The sequence below is a fragment of the Heterodontus francisci genome, chromosome 6 (assembly GCF_036365525.1).
Source record: "Heterodontus francisci isolate sHetFra1 chromosome 6, sHetFra1.hap1, whole genome shotgun sequence".
Lineage (NCBI taxonomy): Eukaryota > Metazoa > Chordata > Chondrichthyes > Heterodontiformes > Heterodontidae > Heterodontus > Heterodontus francisci.
In genome coordinates this window covers 114031063-114054143 of record NC_090376.1, presented here as the reverse complement: position 1 = coordinate 114054143, position 23081 = coordinate 114031063, and the positions used below count along the sequence as shown (strand labels likewise).

The 23081-nt window shown below is 42.6% G+C and overlaps 1 protein-coding gene across 3 annotated transcripts in view; it reads right to left on the bottom strand.

Moving 5' to 3' along the window:
• The window catches only part of nectin3b (nectin cell adhesion molecule 3b), a 272830-nt gene that overhangs the window by 95646 nt on the left and 154103 nt on the right, over positions 1-23081 (bottom strand). For all 3 annotated transcript variants that reach the window (XM_068034141.1, XM_068034142.1, XM_068034140.1), the window contains exon 2: positions 11935-12276. In XM_068034141.1, coding sequence (XP_067890242.1) covers positions 11935-12276 — 342 coding nt within the window. The remainder of the gene's footprint in view (positions 1-11934; positions 12277-23081) is intronic.

Below are 23081 nucleotides of genomic sequence, written 5' to 3'. Positions count from 1 at the left end.
TTGGATAGCTCTTTCCAGGAGGCACGATGGGCTAAATGGCCTCCTTCTGTGTTGTAGGATTCTATCATTGGAGGTAGAATATAAATAAGCTGAGGATCAAGGATGCAGTCCTGCAGCATAACATTTGGTTTCCAGGTACAGAAGGGGAAATGATTTAAGATGATATAATGACTATATTGAGTTGGTATGAGTGGTAGCATAAGTAGCAGTGCTATAGATTGGAAAAGTTAACAGAGTCAAGGGTATCAGAGAGGTTAAGGTAAGTTGTCACGGAACCGTATTTATGTCCTCCTTGGATTGAGACTCTGTTTGAAACAGTGTGCCTTTAAGACAGAGAAAGAAGCTTTTGGATTTCTGAGGCACAGTGTGCCAGCTGCACTTGTTACCTAGACCACAGGAGGAGAGGTCACATGGTATAGTGTACAACTGGCAAAAACCGGCTGAAAACAGTTTGAGACACTCCAGTGAGGTGCGCTACTGAAGAAAACAGCTGTCTATTCTCTCTCAGCAGAAATTCTACAAGTAGCTACAGGCCAAGTTAATTGCTTGAGAAAAAAAGCCTTTTTTTTTGAAGAGACCATTTTGTATTGCTGAAGGTAGCAAAACTCCTTTTCTTTACTTTGAAGCCAGCAAATATTTGCTTCACGATTTAGTCTCTCCTGACTGATAGTATTTTCTGGAATTCGCCAGTAGTCTTGATGCCTGCTGCAGCCGAAGTGTTTTGAATGCCTAGCTACTGAAGGACTGTTTCATCAAATCCATATGAAAACTTAGAGAGTCATTTGATTATTTTCACATCAGAATACCTCACTCATTAGGAATGTAACCCACAAAGACTTATTTATTTATTCTTAAGAAACAGCTAATTTTTAAAACATCAGTTTTTAAAGAAACCAGTTAACTGTGACTTTTGAATGTGAGAGAGAGAGAGAGTGGGGAAGTTAGGTTAAAATAAGAAGCTATAAGGTCTTAAACGCTATTAAGATAAACCCACGCCTAAAGATTTAGTTTCAATAAACAGTTAATTTGTTGTTGTCTAAAGATTCCTGGTTTGGTCTGTTTTATTCTGCGTGGTTACTAGAGGATTTAATTTGGCTGATTTTCCCAGTTGGGTGGGAAACTTTAATAATATGCTGCGACCTGTGAAGTGATGGAATTGAATTGACTGTGCATTACTCCCACCTTGTTCATAATATATTAATTGGGGGCTCATCCGGGATCAGAATCAGATTAATTGGGGGGGCATTAAAGATGGAAACCACATATGAGAACCTTCGAGAGTTGATTCTCTTGCAAGAGTTTTTAAAAATCCATTCCTTCTGCAGTGAGAACTCACGTAGATAACCTGATAGTTTTGAAAGCTAGACAAGCAGCGAAAATTGCAGACAATTTTGAGCTTGTGAATAAGCCAAAACCTTTTGTCCGTTACCCCCATATCCCCGAGAAGGATAGAAAGTGGGAGGATGAAAAGGCGGCAAGTAGCCGGGGACAAGAAGGAATAGCTTGGAATGCCCAAGGATCACCTCCTCAGGCCAGAAATGAAGGTGCTAAGGGTAGAAGCGAGGTTTGCAAGCTGAAGTGTTATCATTGCCACAAAATGGGTCATTTTCATTCAGAATGCTGGATTTCCAGTTCTTCTAACCCCAATCAAGTGTCTTACTGACCAAGTGCTCTGGCAAAGCTTTTCCTGTGTTTGCAGCCTATTCAAATTATAGGGAGGAGCTTCCATTAGAAAATAAAGCTAGACCCTCCGTGCTTTAGGGACAAATGAGCCTGCGTACTAGGCTAGCTCAAATCCATTTTTGAACCAAAACTCAACTAGCAAGATATGGTGGCAGAAGCCCTCAAAGTGCAATTTTAGGGCTTTGCACCAGTCAAGAGCAGACCTTGAAGGGAAATACAAGGAGTTAGGTGGTTCTGATGCAATGACATTGAATACCTGGAAAAACTGATCAATATAAACTTTATCTGTGGTGGCCTTGCTGGGAAAGAGAAATGGGCATTTATTTATTTAGAGATACAGCACTGAAACAGGCCCTTCGGCCCACCGAGTCTGTGCCGACCATCAACCATCCATTTATACTAATCCTACATTAATCCCATATTTCTTACCACATCCCCACTTTCCTTCAATTCTCCTACCACCTACCCATACTAGGGGCAATTTACAATGGCCAATTTACCTATCAACCTTCAAGTCTTTGGCTGTGGGAGGAAATTGGAGCACCCGGCGGAAACCCACGCGGTCACAGGGAGAACTTGCCAAGTCCACACAGGCAGTAGCCAGAACTGAACCCAGGTCGCTGGAGCTGTGAGGCTGCGGTGCTAACCACTGCGCCACTATCTGTCATAGGAAAAATGTTAGAAGCTATTATTAAAGACGTTATAGCCATGCACTTAGAACAATTCAAGGTAATCAGTCAACATGGCTTTGTGGAAGGGAAATCATGTTTAACCAATTTATTAGACTTCTTTGAAGAAGTAAAACCTGCTGTGGATAAAGGGAACCAGTTGATGTACTGTACTTAGATTTACAGAAGGCATTTTATAAGGTGCGACCTCAAAGATTATTGCGGAAAATAAAAGCTCATAGTGTAGGGGGTAACATATGGGCATGGATAGAAGATTGGCCAGCTAACAGGAGACAGAGGAGGCATCAGTGGGTCATTTTCCAGTTGGCAAGATGTAATGAGAGATGTGCCACAGGGATCAGTGCTGGGGCCTCAACTTCTTACAATTTACATAAATGACTTGGATGAAGGGACCGAAGGTATGGTTGCTAAATTTGCTAATGACACATGGATAGAAGAGAAACTAAGTCGTGAAGAGGGCGGCACAGTGGCGCAGTGGTTAGCACCGCAGCCTCAGCTCCAGCGACCCGGGTTCAATTCTGGGTACTGCCTGCGTGGAGTTTGCAAGTTCTCCCTGTGTCTGCGTGGATTTTCGCCGGGTACTCCGGTTTCCTCCCACAAGCCAAAAGACTTGCAGGTTGATAGGTAAATTGGCCATTATAAATTTCCCCTAGTATAGGTAGGTGGTAGGGAAATATAGGGACAGGTGAGGATGTGGTAGAAATATGGGATTAGTGTAGGATTAGTATAATGGGTGGTTGATGGTCGGCACAGACTCGGTGGGCCGAAGGGCCTGTTTCAGTGCTGTATCTCTAAATAAATAAAAAATAAATAAATAATAGGACATGAGGATGCGACAAAGGGATATAGATAGGTTGAGTGAGTGGGCATAGATTTGGCAAATGGAGTATAATGTGGGAAAATGTGTAATTGTCCATTTTGGCAGGAAGAATAAAAAAGCTTATTATCTAAATGATGAGAGATTGCAGAGCTCTCAGATGCAGAGGGATCTGGGTGTCCTAGTGCATGAATCACAAAAAGTTAGTATGCAGGTTCAGCAAGTAATTAGGAAAGCTAATAGAATGTTAGCATTTATTGCGAGGGGAATTGAATACAAAATTAGGGAGGTTATGCTTCATTTATACAGGGCATTGGTGAGACCACATCTGGAGGACTGTGTACAGTATTGGTCTCCTTATTTAAGGAAGGATGCAAATGCGTTGCAAGCAGTTCAGAGAAGGTTTACTAGACTAATACCTGGAATGGGCGAGTTGTCTGATGAGGAAAGGTTGGAAAGGCTAGGCTTGTATCTGCTGGAGTTTAGGAGAGCAAGCGGCGACTTGATTGAAATATATAAGATCCTGAGGGGGTCTTGACAGGATGGATGTGGAACAGATGCTTCCTTTTGTGGGAGAATCTAGAACCAGGGGTCACTGTTTAAAAAACGGGGTCGCCCATTAAAGACAAAGATAAGGAGAAATTTTTTCTCAGTCTCGAGTCTTTGGAACCCTCCTCCTCAAAAGGCGGTGGAAGCAGAGTCCTTGAATATTTTTAAGGCAGAGGTAGATAGATTCTTGATAAGCAAGGGGGTGAAAGGTTATCAGGGGTAGGCGGGAATGTGGATTTGAGGTTACAATCAGATCAGCCATGATCTTGCTGAATGGCGGAGCAGGCTCGAGGGGCCGAGTGGCCTACTTCTGCTCCTAATTTATGTTCATATGTTCTCTCCACAGATGCTGCCTGGCCTCAGTGTTTCTAGCATTTTCTATTTTGTTTTGGATTTCCAGCATCCACAGTATTTTGCTTTTATATGAGTCAGTTGGAATTGGTTCGAGATTTTTTCAACACCTGCTTATTTGATTTTGTTGGCACAGAACTTTGTACTTCAAAGTTAGTAAGACATTTAAAGCTGAGCAGAAGTTAGAATTATAGAAAAACACAGCTTTTTGGCAGTGCCACCTCACCTGGAAGCTTCATGGCTGCTGTCTGCATTAGTGCTTCACATCCTGATGCAGACCTACAGATTGCCTTTAAGCAGATGATCTGGCTACAAAAGAAATTCATGCTACACTGCAAGTGTCTTCAAAATACTTGGAAACTTCTTGGCAAAATTGAGCCAACCATAAGTAGATAACTTGTGTTATGGTATTCTGGAGCTGGTTTAATGCAATGTAGATTTCCAAAAAGAACAAACAACAGTACAGCACAGGAACAGGCCATCCGGCCCTCCAAGCCTGCGCCGTCTTGATGCCTGCCTAAACTAAAACCGTCTGCACTTTTAGGGACCGTATCCCTCTATTCCCATCCTATTCATGTATTTGTCAAGATGCCTCTTAAACGTCGCTATCGTGCCTGCTTCCACCACCTCCCCCGGCAGCAAGTTCCAGGCACTCACCACCCTCTGTGTAAAGAACTTGCCACGCACATCCCCTCTAAACATTGCCCCTCTCACCTTAAACCTATGTCCCCTAGTAACTGACTCTTCCACCCTGGGAAAAAGCTTCTGACTATCCACTCTGTCCATGCCGCTCATAACTTTGTAAACCTCTATCATGTCGCCCCTCCACCTCCGTCGTTCCAGTGAAAACAATCCGAGTTCATCCAACCTCTCTTCATAGCTAATGCCCTCCAGACCAGGCAACACCCTGGTAAACCTCTTCTGTACCCTCTCCAAAGCCTCCACGTCCTTCTGGTAGTGTGGCGACCAGAATTGCACGCAATATTCTAAGTGTGGCCTAACTAAAGTTCTGTACAGCTGCAGCATGATTTGCCAATTTTTATACTCTATGCCCCGACCGATGAAGGCAAGCATGCCGTATGCCTTCTTGACTAACTTATCCACCTGTGTTGCCACTTTCAGTGACCTGTGGACCTGTACGCCCAGATCTCTCTGCCTGTCAATACTCCTAAGGGTTCTGCCATTTACTGTATACTTGCCACCTGCATTGGACCTTCCAAAATGCATTACCTCACATTTGTCCGGATTAAACTCCATCTGCCATTTCTCCGCCCAAGTCTCCAACCGATCTATATCCTGCTGTATCCTCTGACAATCCTCATCATTATCCGCAACTCCACCAACCTTTGTGTCATCCGCAAACTTAGTAATCAGACCAGCTACATTTTCCTCCAAATCATTTATATATACTACAAACAGCAAAGGTCCCAGTACTGATCCCTGCGGAACACCACTAGTCACATCCCTCCATTCAGAAAAACACCCTTCCACTGCTACCCTCTGTCTTCTTTGACTGAGCCAGTTCTGTATCCATCTTGCCAGCTCACCTCTGATCCCATGTGACTTCACCTTTTATACCAGTCTGCCATGAGGGACCTTGTCAAAGGCTTTACTGAAGTCCATATAGACAACATCCACTGCCCTGCCTTCATCAATCATCTTTGTCACTTCCTCAAAAAACTCAATCAAATTAGTGAGACACGACCTCCCCTTCACAAAACCATGCTGCCTCTCGCTAATAAGTTTGTTTGTTTCCAAATGGGAGTAAATCCTGTCCCGAAGAATCCTCTCTAATAATTTCCCTACCACTGACGTAAAGCTCACCGGCCTATAATTTCCTGGATTATCTTTGCTACCCTTCTTAAACAAAGGAACAACATTGGCTATTCTCCAGTCCTCTGGGACCTCACCTGTAGCCAATGAGGATGCAAAGATTTCTGTCAAGGCCCCAGCAATTTCCTCCCTTGCCTCCCTCAGTATTCTGGGGTAGATCCCATCAGGCTCTGGGGACTTATCTACCTTAATGCTTTGCAAGACACCCAACACCTCCTCCTTTTCGATAATGAGATGACTGAGACTATCTACACTCCCTTCCCTAGGCTCATCTTCCACCAAGTCCTTCTCTTTGGTGAATACTGACGCAAAGTACTCATTTAGTACCTCGTCCACACATAGATTCCCTTCTCTGTCCTTGAGTGGGCCAACCCTTTCCCTAGTTACTCTCTTGCTCTTTATATACATATAAAAAGCCTCGGGATTTTCCTTAATCCTGTTTGCCAATGACTTTTCATGACCCCTTTTAGCCCTCCTGACTCCTTGCTTAAGTTCCTTCCTACTGTCTTTATGCATTTTGGGAATTTAGAAGATTTATTGCAGTTAAAGCATTTCTAAATTGTGCATAAAAGCCATGGTTTTAGCCTGGTTTCTTGAGGAAAAAGAGCTCGGAGTTAAATATAAAATTAAATCTTATGGAGTTAAGTAGTAATTAAAGTGTAATATCACTTTGTGCCTTTTGACTCACAGAGAACACACACACACATGCACACAAGGGTACAATATTTTAACTGCTGCTAATCAGTTAATTGTAAATGTTTGGCATTGCCTCTTTGCCCCTGTTTTTAATATCAAGGATCCCATTCTTTGTTTCTCAACTTTATCCATTTAGGCCCCTCCTCTCAGAAATTAGGCTATCAAAACTTGTCTCCATATAATCCTTTTAAGGTTTTATCATTTAATGTGCATTCCACTCATTACTCTTGCTCCCAAAATGTACATCACATTCCTCTAAATTAGTTTCAGACAAAACCTATCAGCCTAATCTATTGACCTGCCTATACAAATGATTATAAAAAGCAATAAAGTATTTTCCTACACACAAATAACAAAAAGAAAATCAGAATAGGGATGGTGCAGCCAAGATAAACTCACAGGTAATGACAGTGCAAAAGCAGAAATATTGAATAATTAATTTGCCTCAATATTTACCAAAGAGACAAATAGGGCGGGTATGACATTAGAAAAGATCAAAAAAAGATACACACATCTAGGATAGAAAGGGAAGAGATAATTGATAAACAAAGAAATGAGAAAACCCTGACTCACTTGGATTGCCTCCACTGAAATAAATATACAAAAATTAAAAAAAAAATTGTACCAGAGAACTGATGGACAGTTAATGTTATTCTGATACATCAAAAAGGAGATAGAACAAGTCCAAGGAACTAGAGATCAGTTAGCTTAATGCGGTGGCAAGAAAGATAATGGAATTATTACTCACAGATGAAATAGAAAAGCACCAAGAATCTGAAACTACAAGAAAGAATAGTTAGCACAGATTTCAAAAGGGAAGGTCATGCTTGACCAACCTTATTGAATTTTTTGAAATAGTAACAGGAAAAGTAGATACGGGTAATGCAGTGGATATATCATACTTCGATTTTCAAAAGGCCTTTGATAAGGCATTGTGGACTCATGCCTAAGATCAGTCTGTGGAGTTAGGGAACAGCAATACAATGGATTGCAAACTGGCTATATAAACAGAAAGTAGGAGTTAAAAGATGGTTACTCAGACTGGTGGAAGATGGTGTTCTATAGGGGTTGATGCTGGGATCACTTATTTATCATTTACTTCAATAATTTGGGCTTGAGAATTGGAGTTACAATTTCAAAATTGCAGCTGACATCAAATTGGTGGGTATAGTTAATACTGAGGAAGACCACAGCAAACTGCAAGATGGTAATAAACTTGCAGAATGGATTTGTAAATGACAAATGAACTTCAATTTGGGCAGTATGAGGTGCTCCATTTTGGGAGGAGGAATAAGAAGGCTCCATACTCCTTGGAAAATAAGAGTCTTATGAGGTACAGGAGCAAAGGGTCCAGGGGCACAGGTTCATAGAGAGTAGCAATGCAGGTTATCAAGATAATTTTAAATTCAAAACAAAGCTCTGTGGTTTATTTCAAGATGAATAGAATTGAAAAGCAAAGATGTTATGTTAACCTCATACAGAACCTTGGTTAGACCAGACAGTACAAAAGGATACAGAGGCACTGAAGAAGATGCGAAAAAGATTTACAAGGATGATATCATAACTGAGATGTTACAACTATCAGGGGGAAAAAACATAAGGAATAGGAGCAGGAGTAGACCACATGGTCCCTCGAACCTGCTCCACCATTCAATAAGATCATGGTCGATTTTCTGCCTCAACGCACTTTGTTGCCTGATCCCCATATCCCTCAATTCCCTGAGACACCAAAAATCTGTTTCTCAGCCTTGAATATACTCAATGATGGAGTATCCATAACTTTCTGGGGTCAAGAATTCCAAAGATTCACAACCCTCAATGAAGAAATTTCTCCTCATCTCAGTCCTACATGACTCGTCCCTTATCCTGAGACTGTTCCCTGTGTTCTAGATTTCTCAGCCAGGGGAAATAACGTGTCTAACCTGTCAAGCCCCTTCAGAATCTTGTATGTTTCAATGAGATCATCTCTCTTTCTTCTAAACCCCAGAGTGTACAGGCTCAAATTGCTTCGCATGCCATCACAGGACAATCCACTCACCCCAAGAACCAATCTAGTGAACCTTCAGTGTACTGCCTCCAATGCAAGTATAGCCTTCCTTAGCTATGGAAAACAAAACTATGCACAGTACTCTGGGTGAGGTCTTACCAAATCCCTATACAATTGCAGAAAGACTTCCTTAGGCCATTGCTTAACAGGGAGACAATGTAGGTCAGCGAGCACAGGGGTGATAGATGAACAGGACTTGGTGACAGTTAAGACACAGGTATCAGAGTTTTGGATGACCTCAAGTTTAGAGGGTCGAATGTGAGACACCAACCAGGAGTGTGTTGGAATAATCAAGTTTAAAGGCAATGAAGGAATGAATGAGGGTTTCAGAAGATGAGCTCAGACAGGGGCAACGTTGGGCGATGTTATGCAGATTGGTGATGGCAAAAATGAGGTCGGAAGCTCATCTCTGGGACAAGTGTGACACCAAGGTTGTGAACAGACTGGCTTAATCTCAGACTGCTGGTAGGGAGAGGAATGTCGTTTGGAGCAGGGACCAAAAACAATGGCTTCAGTCTTCCCAATATTTAATTGGAGAAAATTTCTGCTCATCCAGTACTGGATGTCAGATAAGCAGTCTGATAATTCCTCCACTGTTGATAAATTGAGAGATGTAGTGGTGACGTAGAGCTGGGTCTTGTCCACATGCATGTGAAAACTAATGGAGTGCTTTCGGATGATGTCATTGAGGGGGAGCATGTAGGTGAGAAATAGGAGAAGGCCAGGGATAGATCCTTGGGGGACACCAGAGTTAACAGTGTGGGAAAGCAGGAAGAGAAGCTATTGCAAGTGATTCTCTGGTTCCAATTAGACTGATCAGAATTGAACCAGGTAAGAGCAGACCCACCCAGCTGGATGACAGCGTAGAGGCATTGGAGGAGGATGGAAGGCAGACACAAAATATTTGTTCAATGTTTCTGCCATTTCCTCATTCCCCATGATAATTTCTCCTGTCCCTGCCTCAGTGTTACAACATTTACTTTATCTATTCTCCTCCTTTTATATACTTGTAAAAGTTTTACAATCTGTTTTTATATTCCTGGCTAGTTTACTCTCATTTTATTTTTTCCCTCATCAACTTTTTCATCGCCATTTTGCTGGTTTCTAAAACTCTCCCAATCCTCAAGCTTACTATTATTCTTTGCAATATTATAAGCCTCTTAATTTAATCTAATTTTTGTTGAATGTTTTGAATTGTTTCTTTAAATATTTCCCGCTGTTTATTTACTGCTGTAAATTTTAATCTATTTAGCAATCAACCACAGCCAGCTCTCCCCTCAAACGTTTGTAACTAGTTTTAAGTACAAGATTCTTGTTTTGAACTCAAGTATGCCACTCTCAAACTTAATATGGACTTCAATTGCATTAGAATCATTTTTTCCCCAGGGGATCTTGTACTACAAGATTACTAATTAGCCCTGTCTCATTACACATTAATAGATCTAAAACAGTTTTAGTTGGCTCCACCACATATTGTTCCAGAAAACTGTCGCAAAAGCATTCTACAAACTCCTCTTCCAGACTGCCTTTGCCAATTTAATTTTCCTATAGTGTGGACAAATCGAAGTCCCCCATAATTATTACATTGCCTTTGTTACAAGTTCCAATTATTTTTTGCTTAATATTCTGTCTAACGGTACAACTACTGTTAGGGGGCCTATAAACTATTCCCACCAACTTTTTCTGACCCTTGTTATAGAGTCACAATGGCACAAAAGGAGGTCATTCAGCCATTGAGTCCATGCCGGCCCTCTGTACAGCAATCCAGTCAGTCCCATTCCCCTACTCTATCCCCATAGTCCTGCAAGTTGATTTCCCATTCAATTTCCTTTTGTTATTTCTAATCTCCACTCATTCTCATCCTACTTCGTTGAGCAGCTTCTCTTCTGGGCCAAGATCCTTTCTTACTGTTACCCTTATGTCTTGTTTATCAGGGATACTCTGCCTCCTTTCCATTCTGCCTGCCTTTTTGAAATGTTGTAGTCCTCAGGAATATTTATTTCCCAACCTTGGTCATCATGTAACTACATATCTCTGTAATGGCGAGTAGATCTAAACCATTTATGTCTATTTATGGCGCTAGTTCGTCTATCTTAGTACAAATGCTTTGTCCATTCAGATAATTTTATTTATTTTTTTTAACTACTATTCTTTGCATGGACCTTATTAACTGATGCACTATTAACAGTAAAATTCTCTGCCCATCTGCTTGACTTTACCCAAATGGCTACACTGCTGTTGCCTTGATCTCTTGCTTTCGACTTCTAAATTTCCCTTCACCTGACCCCACTACCCTGGTTATTTTAAAGCCAGATTCCACAGCCCTTGTTATATGATTTTCCAGGAATTTGATCCAAGCCCAGTTTAAGTGGAGCCCATCCCAACAGAACAACTCCCTCTTTCCCCAGTACCTGTACTAGTGCACCATGAATCAAAACCCCTTCTTCCCACACCACTCTTCAAGCCATGTGTTGAATTCTCTAATCTGCTTGACCCTATGCCAATCGACATGTGGCTCAGGTAGTAATCCAGAGATTATTACCCTTGAGGTCCTGCCTATCAATTTAGAATCCAATTCCTCAAAGTTCTTCCACAGAACCTCATTCTTAGTTCTCCCCATGTCGTTGGTTCCTACGTGGACTACGATAGCTGGATCCTCCACCTCCCAGTTCTTCTCCAGCTGTGAAGATTGAACAGACTCAGGCTCTTTTCTCTAGAAATGAGAAGGCTGAGGGGTGAACTAATAAAGGTCTTTAAAATTAACTGACTGGGCAGACAGTCAAGATGTTTCCGCGTATGGAAGTGTTCAAAACTAGGGCCTTAAATAGAAGACAGTCACTAATAAATCCAATTGAGAATTCAGGAGAAATGTATTTACTATAAGAGTGGTTAGAATGTGGAACTTAGAGTAGTTGAAGAAAACAGCATAGATACATTGAAGGAAGCTAGATGAGCACATGAGGGAGAAAGAACAGAAGGATATATTGTTAGTATATCTGGAAGTTCAAAATACATACTGTTCAGTCTTGCATTCCATGTAAATAACTCACCAACCTTAACCAATCAAGTGGTGTAAATCTCAAATACTACCTAGTATTTGTATTGCTAATTGGAAAATCAAGATTTTGCTGTAATGATTTTAGATGCCATTTTGTTTGAAAGTCTTCAGTGGCGAATCAGTGTTAATAGATAGGATAAACAGGACAAAATTCATAACAAATCTTTTAATTTCTATTTGTACAAGATTTTAATGTGTTATATATACATACCGATCACAGTCACAGTACTTGTTTCTTGGTAATTTCCCAATGGGAAAGTGACCACCTTGCAGATGTAGTTTCCAGAATCTGAAAACCCAATTTTGGTGATAAGAATTGTTGCATCTTTTAAAGATGGGTTTGTGAATACAGCTCTTCCTAGATAGTTCCCTTGGATTGAGATTCCGTAACTGGGATGAAACACTGCAACAGTATCTGAGGTCCCATGCTCTTGCTTCTCCCAGGAAATCTGAGTTACAGTTTCTTTCACCGTAACCAAACATTTTAAGGTGACATTTTTGTCCAAAACTGCAGATACCTTCCGATCAACAACAACTGGTCCAGCCAAGGTACCTATTAAGAAAAATAAAGTATAAAATTTGATAGCAAAAGTTCTCTTCCATACACATCCTTAAAAAGAAAACCTAATGGCTCAATGAAGAAAGGCACTGCAGTTTGATCTCGAGTCTCAAAGATCAGAAAGATTTGACATTCAATTTCTGGTCTCTGCTCAGTTTGCTGATCTTGACCAGAACAAGATTTGGTCTCTATAATTGGAAATGTCTTCAGAGTGGAGGTCAGGCTAGAGGAAACAAAATCAAACAGCATCAATTGATCCATCATAGAAAGCTGAGTGTATGGCCCTTCCATGAAAGAAGGATTAGACTTGGCTGTAGCCATCATTGAGTGGTCTCTAACATTCAATCTGGGTTTCTACAGTTTCAGGTCACAGGAAACATGCATTTACTTTTGCAAACTACTTCATGATGTGATTACAAATAGAATAAATGGGAATAGAGCCTGAACCACCACTGTGATAATTTCTTAGTTCAAGTTACAACACGGAACACTTCATTGTGTCCCTAGTTTCCACACGGAGTAACCTCTTCGATAGAATCATCAAGGAAAGGAAAAACTAGAGGGCAAGTGAGCCAAATTTATTCGTGGTGGTTTGTAGCATCAGCAAGGATTTGGAAACATTTCACCTGCCCACTATTGTGACTGTTAAATGGATCACGGCAAAGGAGATACGAGAGACAGAAAGAAAAAAAAGTAAAAAATAGTTTAACTCAGATCAGCCATAATCTTATTGAATGGTGGAGCAGGTGCGAGGGGCCAAATAGCCTACTCTTGCTCCTAATTCATATCTTCGTATGCAACTCAGGATTTCAAACTGGAGTCACTGAATCTTAGGGGCTTTATTAGGGTTAGGGTTAGATTATTAGATTTATATTATTAGACTTATGTCCCTCCCTATAAGAGTTCTATATATTTCTATATTTGTTGAGTAACTTTCTTTAGCGACAGCACTGTGTTCCTTTGATGGCTGAGACGGTCTTTTGTAAGTTGGGACAAGAAATCTTGCCAGGGAACCCAACAGAATAAAACAAAGCTGCAACGAAGGCCTCAAACTAACATATATATTTTTTGAAAAAAAATCTAACACATCATCCCGATAGTTGGCCTTGAGCAAGTGCTGTCCACAGGTGTGGCTACTGTAACACCACTGGAGCCATGTGCAAGAATTTTAGTATTAAATGCTTTACACAATACATATTTGCCAAACAAGGAAGTAAAGCACTCAACAATCAATGGACATTTACACAAACTACATTTCATCCTGTCATTTTACCAATAAATGCACAAAAAAGTTGAAGTACACCTGCATTATACCATGTGAATATGAGTAGAGATCACATACCTAATAACTGGTAATTGCTCATTTTTATTTCATAAGCAGAACAACTAGCTACATCTGAATTCACCACGTGACTAATGTACTGGACAACACTAGCCTAGTGTTTTTATGTGGAACATTATGGAGGTCATTTTGGGGAAAAGGTGAAGGGAGGGGTGCAGATGGGGTTGAAGGGAGGGGTGCAGATGGGGTTGAAGGGAGGGTGGGGGAGATGTGGGAAAGGGGAGGAGATGTCCTGCACCAGCAGGGGAGAAGGAGGTCACAGAGACAAATAATGCAGCGGATATGGGCAGTGATCGCTGAAGTGGTCATAGCCAGGAAGGAGCCACGAAAGATTTAATGATTTGACCAGAGTGTTCAAGATGACATCCCATCTCACAAACACACTTCTCAATAACTGCACCACCAGCAGCACCACAACCTCAACACACTTCATCCACCATCTAGCTACACTCTAATATTCACACACCCCACATTATTGCATCCTTTACTGGCACTACTCACACATCAAGACACATCTCACAGCTCTTCAACCATAAGAGGCATCACATATACACAAGCATACCTGCCAACTCATTCACAATCACAAATCCCTCCCAGCACAGTTTAGCACACAACAGGTTATGATCTGGGGATGGGAAGCATGACTGCTTGAGATCATTCCCCTCGAGGAGACAGTGCTGGAACTGATGCCGTGACCACAGGCACAGCAGGTGATATCTTGCTTAGAGTTATGTGGACACTCCAGCATCCTTACCTATTCCCAACATTTCCTGATCCCTAATCCCAAATCTATCCTCACTCACCAACTCCATATAGTCTCAAACACATCCTCCTGTAGTAGCACCCTAACCTTTATCTTTCTAGTTTGATCATCCGAACAGGAGGCACCTGTCCTCCCTAAGGAATTGTAAGAGCAGGAAGAGCCACCTTGCACCCCCACCGCCCCCTCGCCACCCGAGAGGAAGGAGGAGGAGAGAGTGGAAGGTGGTATTGCACTAATCATTACCACTGCCATGGGCACCAGCTCTGAGACTGGCACCACACATAACTTAGAGGCTGGGGTGGAACAAGGATTCTCACTGTGGACAGCAGAGTGGAAGGGACACCACAGGTGCTGCCATGTCAGATGGGGTGCAGGGTCATGCAGGGACAAATCTACCGGAATTGTTGACAAATCTACTGGAATTTTTTGACGATGTAACTAGTAGAATAGATAAGGGAACACCAGTGGATGTGGTGTATCTGGACTTTCAGAAGGCTTTCGATAAGGTCCCACATAAGAGCTCAGCGTGCAAAATTGAAGCACATGGGATTGGGGGTAAGGTACAGACATGGATAGAGAATTGGTTGACAGACAGGAAACAAAGGGCAGGAATAAACGGGTCTTTTTCCGAGTGGCAGGCAGTGACTTGTGGGGTACTGCAGGGATCAGTGCTAAGACCCCAGCTATTCACAATATATATTAATGATATAGATGAGGGAATTCAATGTAATATATCCGAGTTGGCAGACGACACAAAGCTGGGTGGGAGTGTGAGCTGTGAGGAGGATGCAGAGAAGCTCCAGTGTAATTTGGACAAGTTGAGTGAGTGGGCAAATACATGGCAGATGCAGTATAATGTGGATAAATGTGAGGTTATCCAGTTTGGTGGCAAGAACAGAAAGGCAGATTATCTGAACGGTGATAGATTGGGAAGGGTGGGGGGGTGGGGCGATGTGCAGCGAGACCTGGGTGTGCTTGTACACCAGTCGCTGAAAGTAAACATGCAGGTGCAGCAGGCAGTTAAGAAGGCAAATGGTATGTTGGCCTTCATAGCGAAAGGATTCAAGTACAGGAGCAAGGATGTCTTGCTACAATTATACAAAGCCTCCGTGAGACCACATCTGGAGTATTGTGTGAAGTTTTGGTCTCCTTATCTGAGGAAGGAATTTCTTGCTATGGAGGGAGTGCAGCGAAGGTTCACCAAACTGATTCCTGGGATGGCAGGACTGACATATGAAGAGAGATTGGATTGATTAGGCTTGTATTCGCTAGAGTTTAGAAGAATAAGAGGGGATCTCATAGAAACCTACAAAATTCTAACAGGACTGGACAGACTAGATGCAGGAAGGATATTCCCGATGGTGGGGGAGTCCAGGACCAGGGGTCACAGTCTAAGGATAAGGGGTAAGCAATTTAGGACTGAGATGAGGGGAGATTTCTTCACCTAGAGAGTGGTGAACCTGTGGAATTCTCTACCACAAAAAGCAGTTGAGGCCAAATCATTAAATATATTCAAGAAAGAGTTAGATATTGTTCTTAGGGCTAATGGGATCAAGGGATATGGGGAGAAAGCAAGAACAGATTACTGAGTTTGGATGATCAGCCATGATCATATTAAATGGCAGAGCAGGCTCGAAGGGCCGAATGGCCTACTCCTGCTCCTATTTTCTATGTTTCTATGTCATATACTGATTCTGCTGTAAAGCAATCAGATGAGGAGCTCACAGGACCAAGCTTCAGAAAAAGGCTGAGGTGGTTCAACAAAACAAATGTTTGGTGCAATCGACAGCCTTATGGATTGTGGCTATGGGAACAGAGGGGAACACATCCAGCTTGGCCCCTGGCTCAATACAAAGACGAGAACCCATCCTTTCCAGCGTGGAGAGGCTGGTCCATTCCAGATGGTGACCTGTATAGACTGAAAACATGCAGCATCCGACGATAGATAGTAGCTTCCAGTAAAGTCATAACAGCTTCCATGGAACGCCAAATAACTTGCATTGAATGGCAGTGCTTGTATAGAAGCCCAAACAACCTCCGTGACACCAACAGAATCATCCATGAAATGGCAAAGTGCTGCAAAGGTGGCTCAAGGCTCATCGGTTGAAAGGGACTTGCAGAGTGCCTCCACTGCCAGAGATCTATCCTTCAGCAGATCAGAGCTGTATGAACAGACACCCCGAGATAGTGGCATGGGAATCATGAAGCAGGAACCTACTTGGCTCTATCCAGATGATAACAAGGTTGCCAACGGACTGGTTCAGCCTCAGACAGTTGGCAGAAAGAATAGAGTGGCTGATCATCCACTTCAATGTCTTTTTTCCCCACACTATCCTAATATCCCCTTATGTCATTTGTATTTAGAAATCTGCCAATCTCTGCTTTAAACATATTCAATGACTGAGCTTCCACAGCCCTCTAGGGTAGTGAATTCCAAAGATTCACAACCTTCTGAATAAAGAAATTTCTCCCCACCTCTGGCCTGAGTGGCTTCCCCCGTATTTTGAAATGGTCTACCATGGAGCTAGACTCCCTAACCAGGGGAAACATCTTACCTGCATTTACCCTGTCGACCCCTTTTAAGTATTTTGTAGGTTTCAATGGGATCACCTCGAAACTCCAGAGAATACAGGCCCAGTTTCCCCAATCTCTCTTCATAGGACAGTCCCGCCATCCCGGGAACAAGTCTGGTGAACCTTCATTGTGCCCTCTCCATGGTGATAACATCCTTCCGAAGGTAAGGGGACCAAAACTGCACACAGTACTCCAGGTGTGGTCTAACTATGGTTCTATACAATTGAAGCAAGACTTCACTACTCCTGTACTCAAATCTTCTTGCGATAAAGGCTAACATACCATTCGTCTTAATTGCTTGCTGCACCTGCAGGTTAGCTTTCAGTGACTGATTGACAAGGAGACCCAGGTCCCTTTGTACATCTACACTTTCTAATCTCTTACCATTTAAGAAATACTCTGCACATCTATTCCTCATACCAAAGTGGATAACCTCACATTTTTCCACATTATATTCCACCTGCCAGGTTCGCGCCCACTCACGAAGTCTATCCAAATCCACTTGAAACCACTTTGCAGCTTCCTCACAACACACATTCCCACTGAGTTTTGTGTCATCCACAAACCTGGAAAAATTACATTTGGTCCCCACATCCAAATCATTGTGAACAGCTGGGGCCCAAGTGCTGATCCCTGCAATATCCCATTAGTCACAGCCTGCCAATGCGAGAATGACTCTCTTTCTGCCCATTAACCAATCCTTCATCCATGCCAGTATTTTACCTCCTATCCCATATGCTTTAATTTTGCTAACCAACCTCTTGTGTGGGACTTTATCAAAAGCCTTCTGAAAATCCAAGTATACCACATCCACCGACTCCTCTTTATTAATTCTGTTAGTAACATCCTCAAAATACTCCAATAGGTTAGTCAAACATGATATCCCATTCATAAATCCATGTTGACTATGCCCAGATTATCCAACTGTCCATTTATCGCATCCTTTAGAATAGATTCCAGCATTTTCCCCAATGACTGATGTAAGGCTAACAGGTCTGTAGTTCCCTGTTTTCTCTCCCCCTTCCTTCTTAAATATTGGAGTGACATTCACTACCTTCCAATCTGCAGGAACCGCTCCAGAATCTATAGAATTTTGGAAGATGATCACCAATGCATCCACTATCTCCATAGCTACCTCTTTCAACACTCTGGGATGTAGTACATCAGGTCCTGGGAACTTATTAACCTTCAGCCCCATTAATTTCTCCAATACAACGTCCTTACTAATACTAATTTCCTTCAATTCCTCATTCTCCTTAATCCCTAGGATCTCGAATTCTGGGAGATTTCTTGTATCTTCCTCAGTGAAGACAGAAACAAAGTAATCATTTAGCTTCTCTGCCATTTCTCTATTCCCCATGATAAATTCTCCTGACTCTGCCTGTAATGGACCCACATTCGTCTTGGCCAAACGTTTCCTTTCTACAGACCAAAAGAAACATTTACAATCCATTTTTATGCTTTTTTGTTAGTTTACGTTCATATTCTATTCTCCCTTTATCAAATCCTTCATCCTCCTTTGTTGTATTCTAAAATCATCCCAATCCTCAGGTTTACTACTATTTCTCGCAACTTTACAGGCCTTTTCTTTTCACCTTATACAATCCTTAACTTCCTTTGTTATGCATGGTTGACTGCCTTTACTTTTGGCGTTTTTGTGCCTTGAACGAATGTATAGTTGTAGTAAACTATGTAACAGTTCTTAAAATGTCTGTCCATTGCCCATGTACTGTCATACCTTTTAACGTATTTTCCCAATTCACCTCAGCCAATTTGCCCCCCATACCTTCATAATTTCCTTTGCCCAAATTTAATACCCTGGCTTCAGATTGAACTGCCTCACTTTCAAACATAATGTAAAATTCTATCACATTATGGTCACTCATCCCTAAAGGTACTTTTACAACAAGATTAATTAGCCCTTTCTCATTACATAATGCTAGATCTAAAATAGCATGTTCTCTAGTCGGTTCCTCAATATACACACTCCAGAAACTCGTCCTCCACAGCATTAGTGCTCATAAGGTTTACCCAGTCTATATGCAGATTGAAGTAATCCATGATTACTGTATTATCCATGCCACATGCTTCTCTAATCTCCTAATTAATACCATGCCCCACACAACTACTACTGTTTGGTGGCCTTTAAACAACTCCTACCAATGTTTGCTGCCCCATGCTGTTTCTTAGCTCCATGGAAACAGATTCCACATTTGTTCTTCAAATCTGAGATCCTCCCTTACTAACATACTGATCCCATCTCTTATCAGTGCAACGCCACCTCCTTTTCCTTTTTCCCTGTCCTTCCTAAATGTCGAATATCCTTGAATATTCAGTTCCCATTCTTAGTCACCCTGTAGCCACGTTTCTGTTATGGCAATTAGATCATACCCATTTACCTCCATTTGGGCCTTTAAGTCATCTACCTTGTTGCGAATGCTGCGTGCATTCAGGTAGAGTGCCCTTAACCTTGTCGTCTTGGCATTATTCTGCATTCTAAGACTAGCTGCTGCTCACCTTTGTTTTGTCTACCTTCTAATCCCCCACTATCAACATCCTAGGGGCTACCATTGACCAGAAACTGAACTGGAGTAGCCATATAAATACCGTGGCTACAAGAGCAGGTCAGAGGCTAGGAATCCTGAGGCGAGTAACTCACCTCCTGACTCCCCAAAGCCTGTCCACCATCTACAAGGCACAAGTCAGGAGTGTGATGGAATACTCTCCACTTGCCTGGATGGGTGCAGCTCCAACAACACTCAAGAAGCTCAACACCATCCAAGACAAAGCAGCCTGCTTGATTGGCACCCCATCTATAAACATTCACTCCCTCCAACACCGACGCACAGTGGCAGCAGTATGTACCATCTACAAGATGCACTGCAGCAATGCACCAAGGCTCCTTAGACAGCACCTTCCAAACCTACGACCTCTACCAACAAGGAGGACAAGGGCAGCAAATACATGGGAACACCACCACCAGCAAGTTCCCCTCCAAGTCACACACCATCCTGATTTGGAACTATATCGCTGTTCCTTCACTGTCGTTGGGTCAAAATCCTGGAACTCCCTTCGTAACAGCACTGTGGGTATACCTACCCCAAATGGACTGTAGCGGTTCAAGAAGGCAGCTCACCACCACCTTCTCAAGGTCAATTAGGGATGGGCAATAAATGCTGGCCTGGCCAGTGACGCCCACATCCCATGAATGAATAAAAAAATGTCACTTGCTACTTTTCTACCTCCTGTTACCAGCTTTACTTCCTTTCAATTTGAGCTACCCGTCAGGTTCTCATCCCCCTGAACAGCTAGTTTAAACCCTTCCCAACAGCACTAGCAAATCTCCCTGTGAGGATGTTAGTTCCGGTTCTGTTAAGGTGTAGCCCGTCCATCTTCTACAGGTCCCACCTGCCACAGAACCAGTCCCAATGCCTCAGAAATCTGATTCCCTCCCTCCTACACCAATTCTCGAGCAAGTGTTCAATCGCTCAATCCTCCTATTCCTGTGCTCACTAGCATGTCGCAGTGGGAGTAATCCTGAGATTACTGCTTTAGAGGTCCTGCTTTTTAATTTCCTTCCTAACCCCCTAAAATCTGCTTTCAGGACCTCTTCCTACCTATATCATTGGTACTAATGCTGTTCACCGTCCCCCAGAAGGATATCCTGCAGCCGCTCTGTGACATCCTTGACCCTGGCACCAGGAAGGCAACACACCATCCTGGAGTCACGTTTACTGCCACAGAAAAGCCTGTCTGATCCCCTGACTATCAAATCCCCTATCACTACTGCGCTTCCACTCTTCTTCCTCCCCTCCTGTGCAGCTGAGTCACCCTTGGTGCCACAGACTTTGTTTTGGCTGCACTCCCGAGGAATCATCGCTCTCACCAGCATCTAAAATGCAAAACCAATTAGCAAGCAAGGTAGACTCAGGCAACTCTTGCACTGCCTGCCTGGTGATCACCCATTCCCTCTCTGCCTGCATGCGCCTAATCTGTGATGTGACCACCTCCCTAAACAGGATATCCACATAGTCCTCCGCCTCGCAGATGCCAAACAGTGACTCCAGCCGCCGCTCGAGTTCCGAAACCCAGAGCTTGAGCTTCTGCAGCCGGTGACGCTTCCTGCAGTTGCGTTCGTCTAGGACACGTGGTGCGTCCATGACGTCCCACACACCGCAGGACATACATTCCACTTGATCGAGCTGGCCTGCCATACCGTCACTTGAAAAACATATTACAATGAGTAGAACAACTCACCAGTTACTCACCAATCAGCTTCTTCCCCTGTACCGAAGACAGAGGCAGCTACTGGAGGCTGAAAAATGGTAGAAGAAAAGAGCCCCTCCCTCATGCACCAAACTCCCACTTTACACTCTGTGCAATCAACTTTATTTTAATTTATAGTTCCCCTCCTTGCCAAACGCCCTCACTTACAAACTTCCTTCTTCACACTTTGTGCCCTTCAGCAGCACTGAGAGTTCCCTGAATTTATAAGCTGAAAACAATGCTGTGTCAGCTCTGCTAGAGCTCAGAAACCAGTACAAACTAACTACCTAATTAACTAGCTACAGCTACTCTCAGTTTGTATGCAAGTTGTTATTTCTGAATCCAGGTTGTGCAGATTACAAACAGTAGGTGCCTCAAAGGTGCTCTTGAGGATTGAATTCCGTATTTATCCCAGTCGAATATCACTGCGTTAAGAAATACCAGCTGGTTCCTTGTTCAGCCAATTCCACATCTGTCCCCAACTTTTACTCAGAACTATCTTTCTAGTGTCTCATTTCAAAGCCTCTGCCCTTTCGCAATTCAACGCATAATGATCATCCAAAGTATCTATTAACATTTCCTTGGGCATTTCTGGAATTCAACCATTATTAGTGTACCAATCCGGATTTACTATACGTGCTTTTGTCACCGTTCTGGGTGTCGATAATCCTTCCGTTGCAGCGATGCCTGCATCCAGTATCTGGAATATTTTGAAACCTGGCAACCATTGAGTCTTCTATTCTTTGTATCACAGCGGAATGCCACATTTGTTCCATGAAGGCTAAAGGGAATGATATTTCTCCAGGAATCTGATCCAGCAGTCTCCTCTCCGAGAACTAGCTGCCTATCCATACAGCACTTTAGAACAATGTAGCAACTTCAGCACTAGTACTGATCCAGGCATCCCCAACTTGAACATCAACAAAAACAAGAAATGCTGGAATCACTCAGCAGGTCTGGCAGCATCTGTGGAAAGAGAAGCGGAAGAAGGGTCACTGACCCGAAACGTTAACTCTGCTTCTCTTTCCACAGATGCTGCCAGACCTGCTGAGTGATTCCAGCATTTCTTGTTTTTGTTTCAGATTTCCAGCATCTGCAGTATTTTGCTTTTATTTGAACATTAACAAATTGGACACAAGGTTGACAAAAGTCCATGATAACTCATTCCATGGAATGATTGTTGGCTTTATGAAAAATTATCCAATTCTGATCAGGCTTCACAGGCATTTAACAGGTCATCGTTCTTATGGATTTAATCAAAAATGAGAGTCAGTGAGAGTCCAAACCCCATCGCTAACCTGGCATCCATCTCAGAAAACACCTCACTTGTGATTTTACTTTGTGCAGGAAGCAACATGTCAAGGTCATGCCTGGTTTTCCTTTTGGAAACCTGTGTCCACATATCAACTTAATTCTTACCATGGTCATATGGTACTTTGAGAACACTGGAGTGTAATTGCACCCTGACAATTAGAACTTGCTTTTTGCCATTTTCCACAATGACCATTAGGATTTTAGTTTTATGTCTGGAAAAAAGTTATGTAGTTTCCAACCTCCACCTGTAGGCAACCATTTTCTGCTACCATTGTAGAATTCTGGCAGTCAGGCAGTGAAGGACAGAATACAGGAGGCTAGTCTTCATACACTTAAAATATTTTATTTACAGTGACACACACTGCATATCCTGCACCTCCAACCAGCAAGCCCTCAGTCCTATTCTATACATACACACAAGGACAGGTGAGTCCCCAATTAATACAATCAATCTGAATACAATCAACACCCAATTGGCAGGATACCAGAATTTTCAGACTGCTTAGTTGGGGAGGATATTTTGGACACACAAGACAAAGC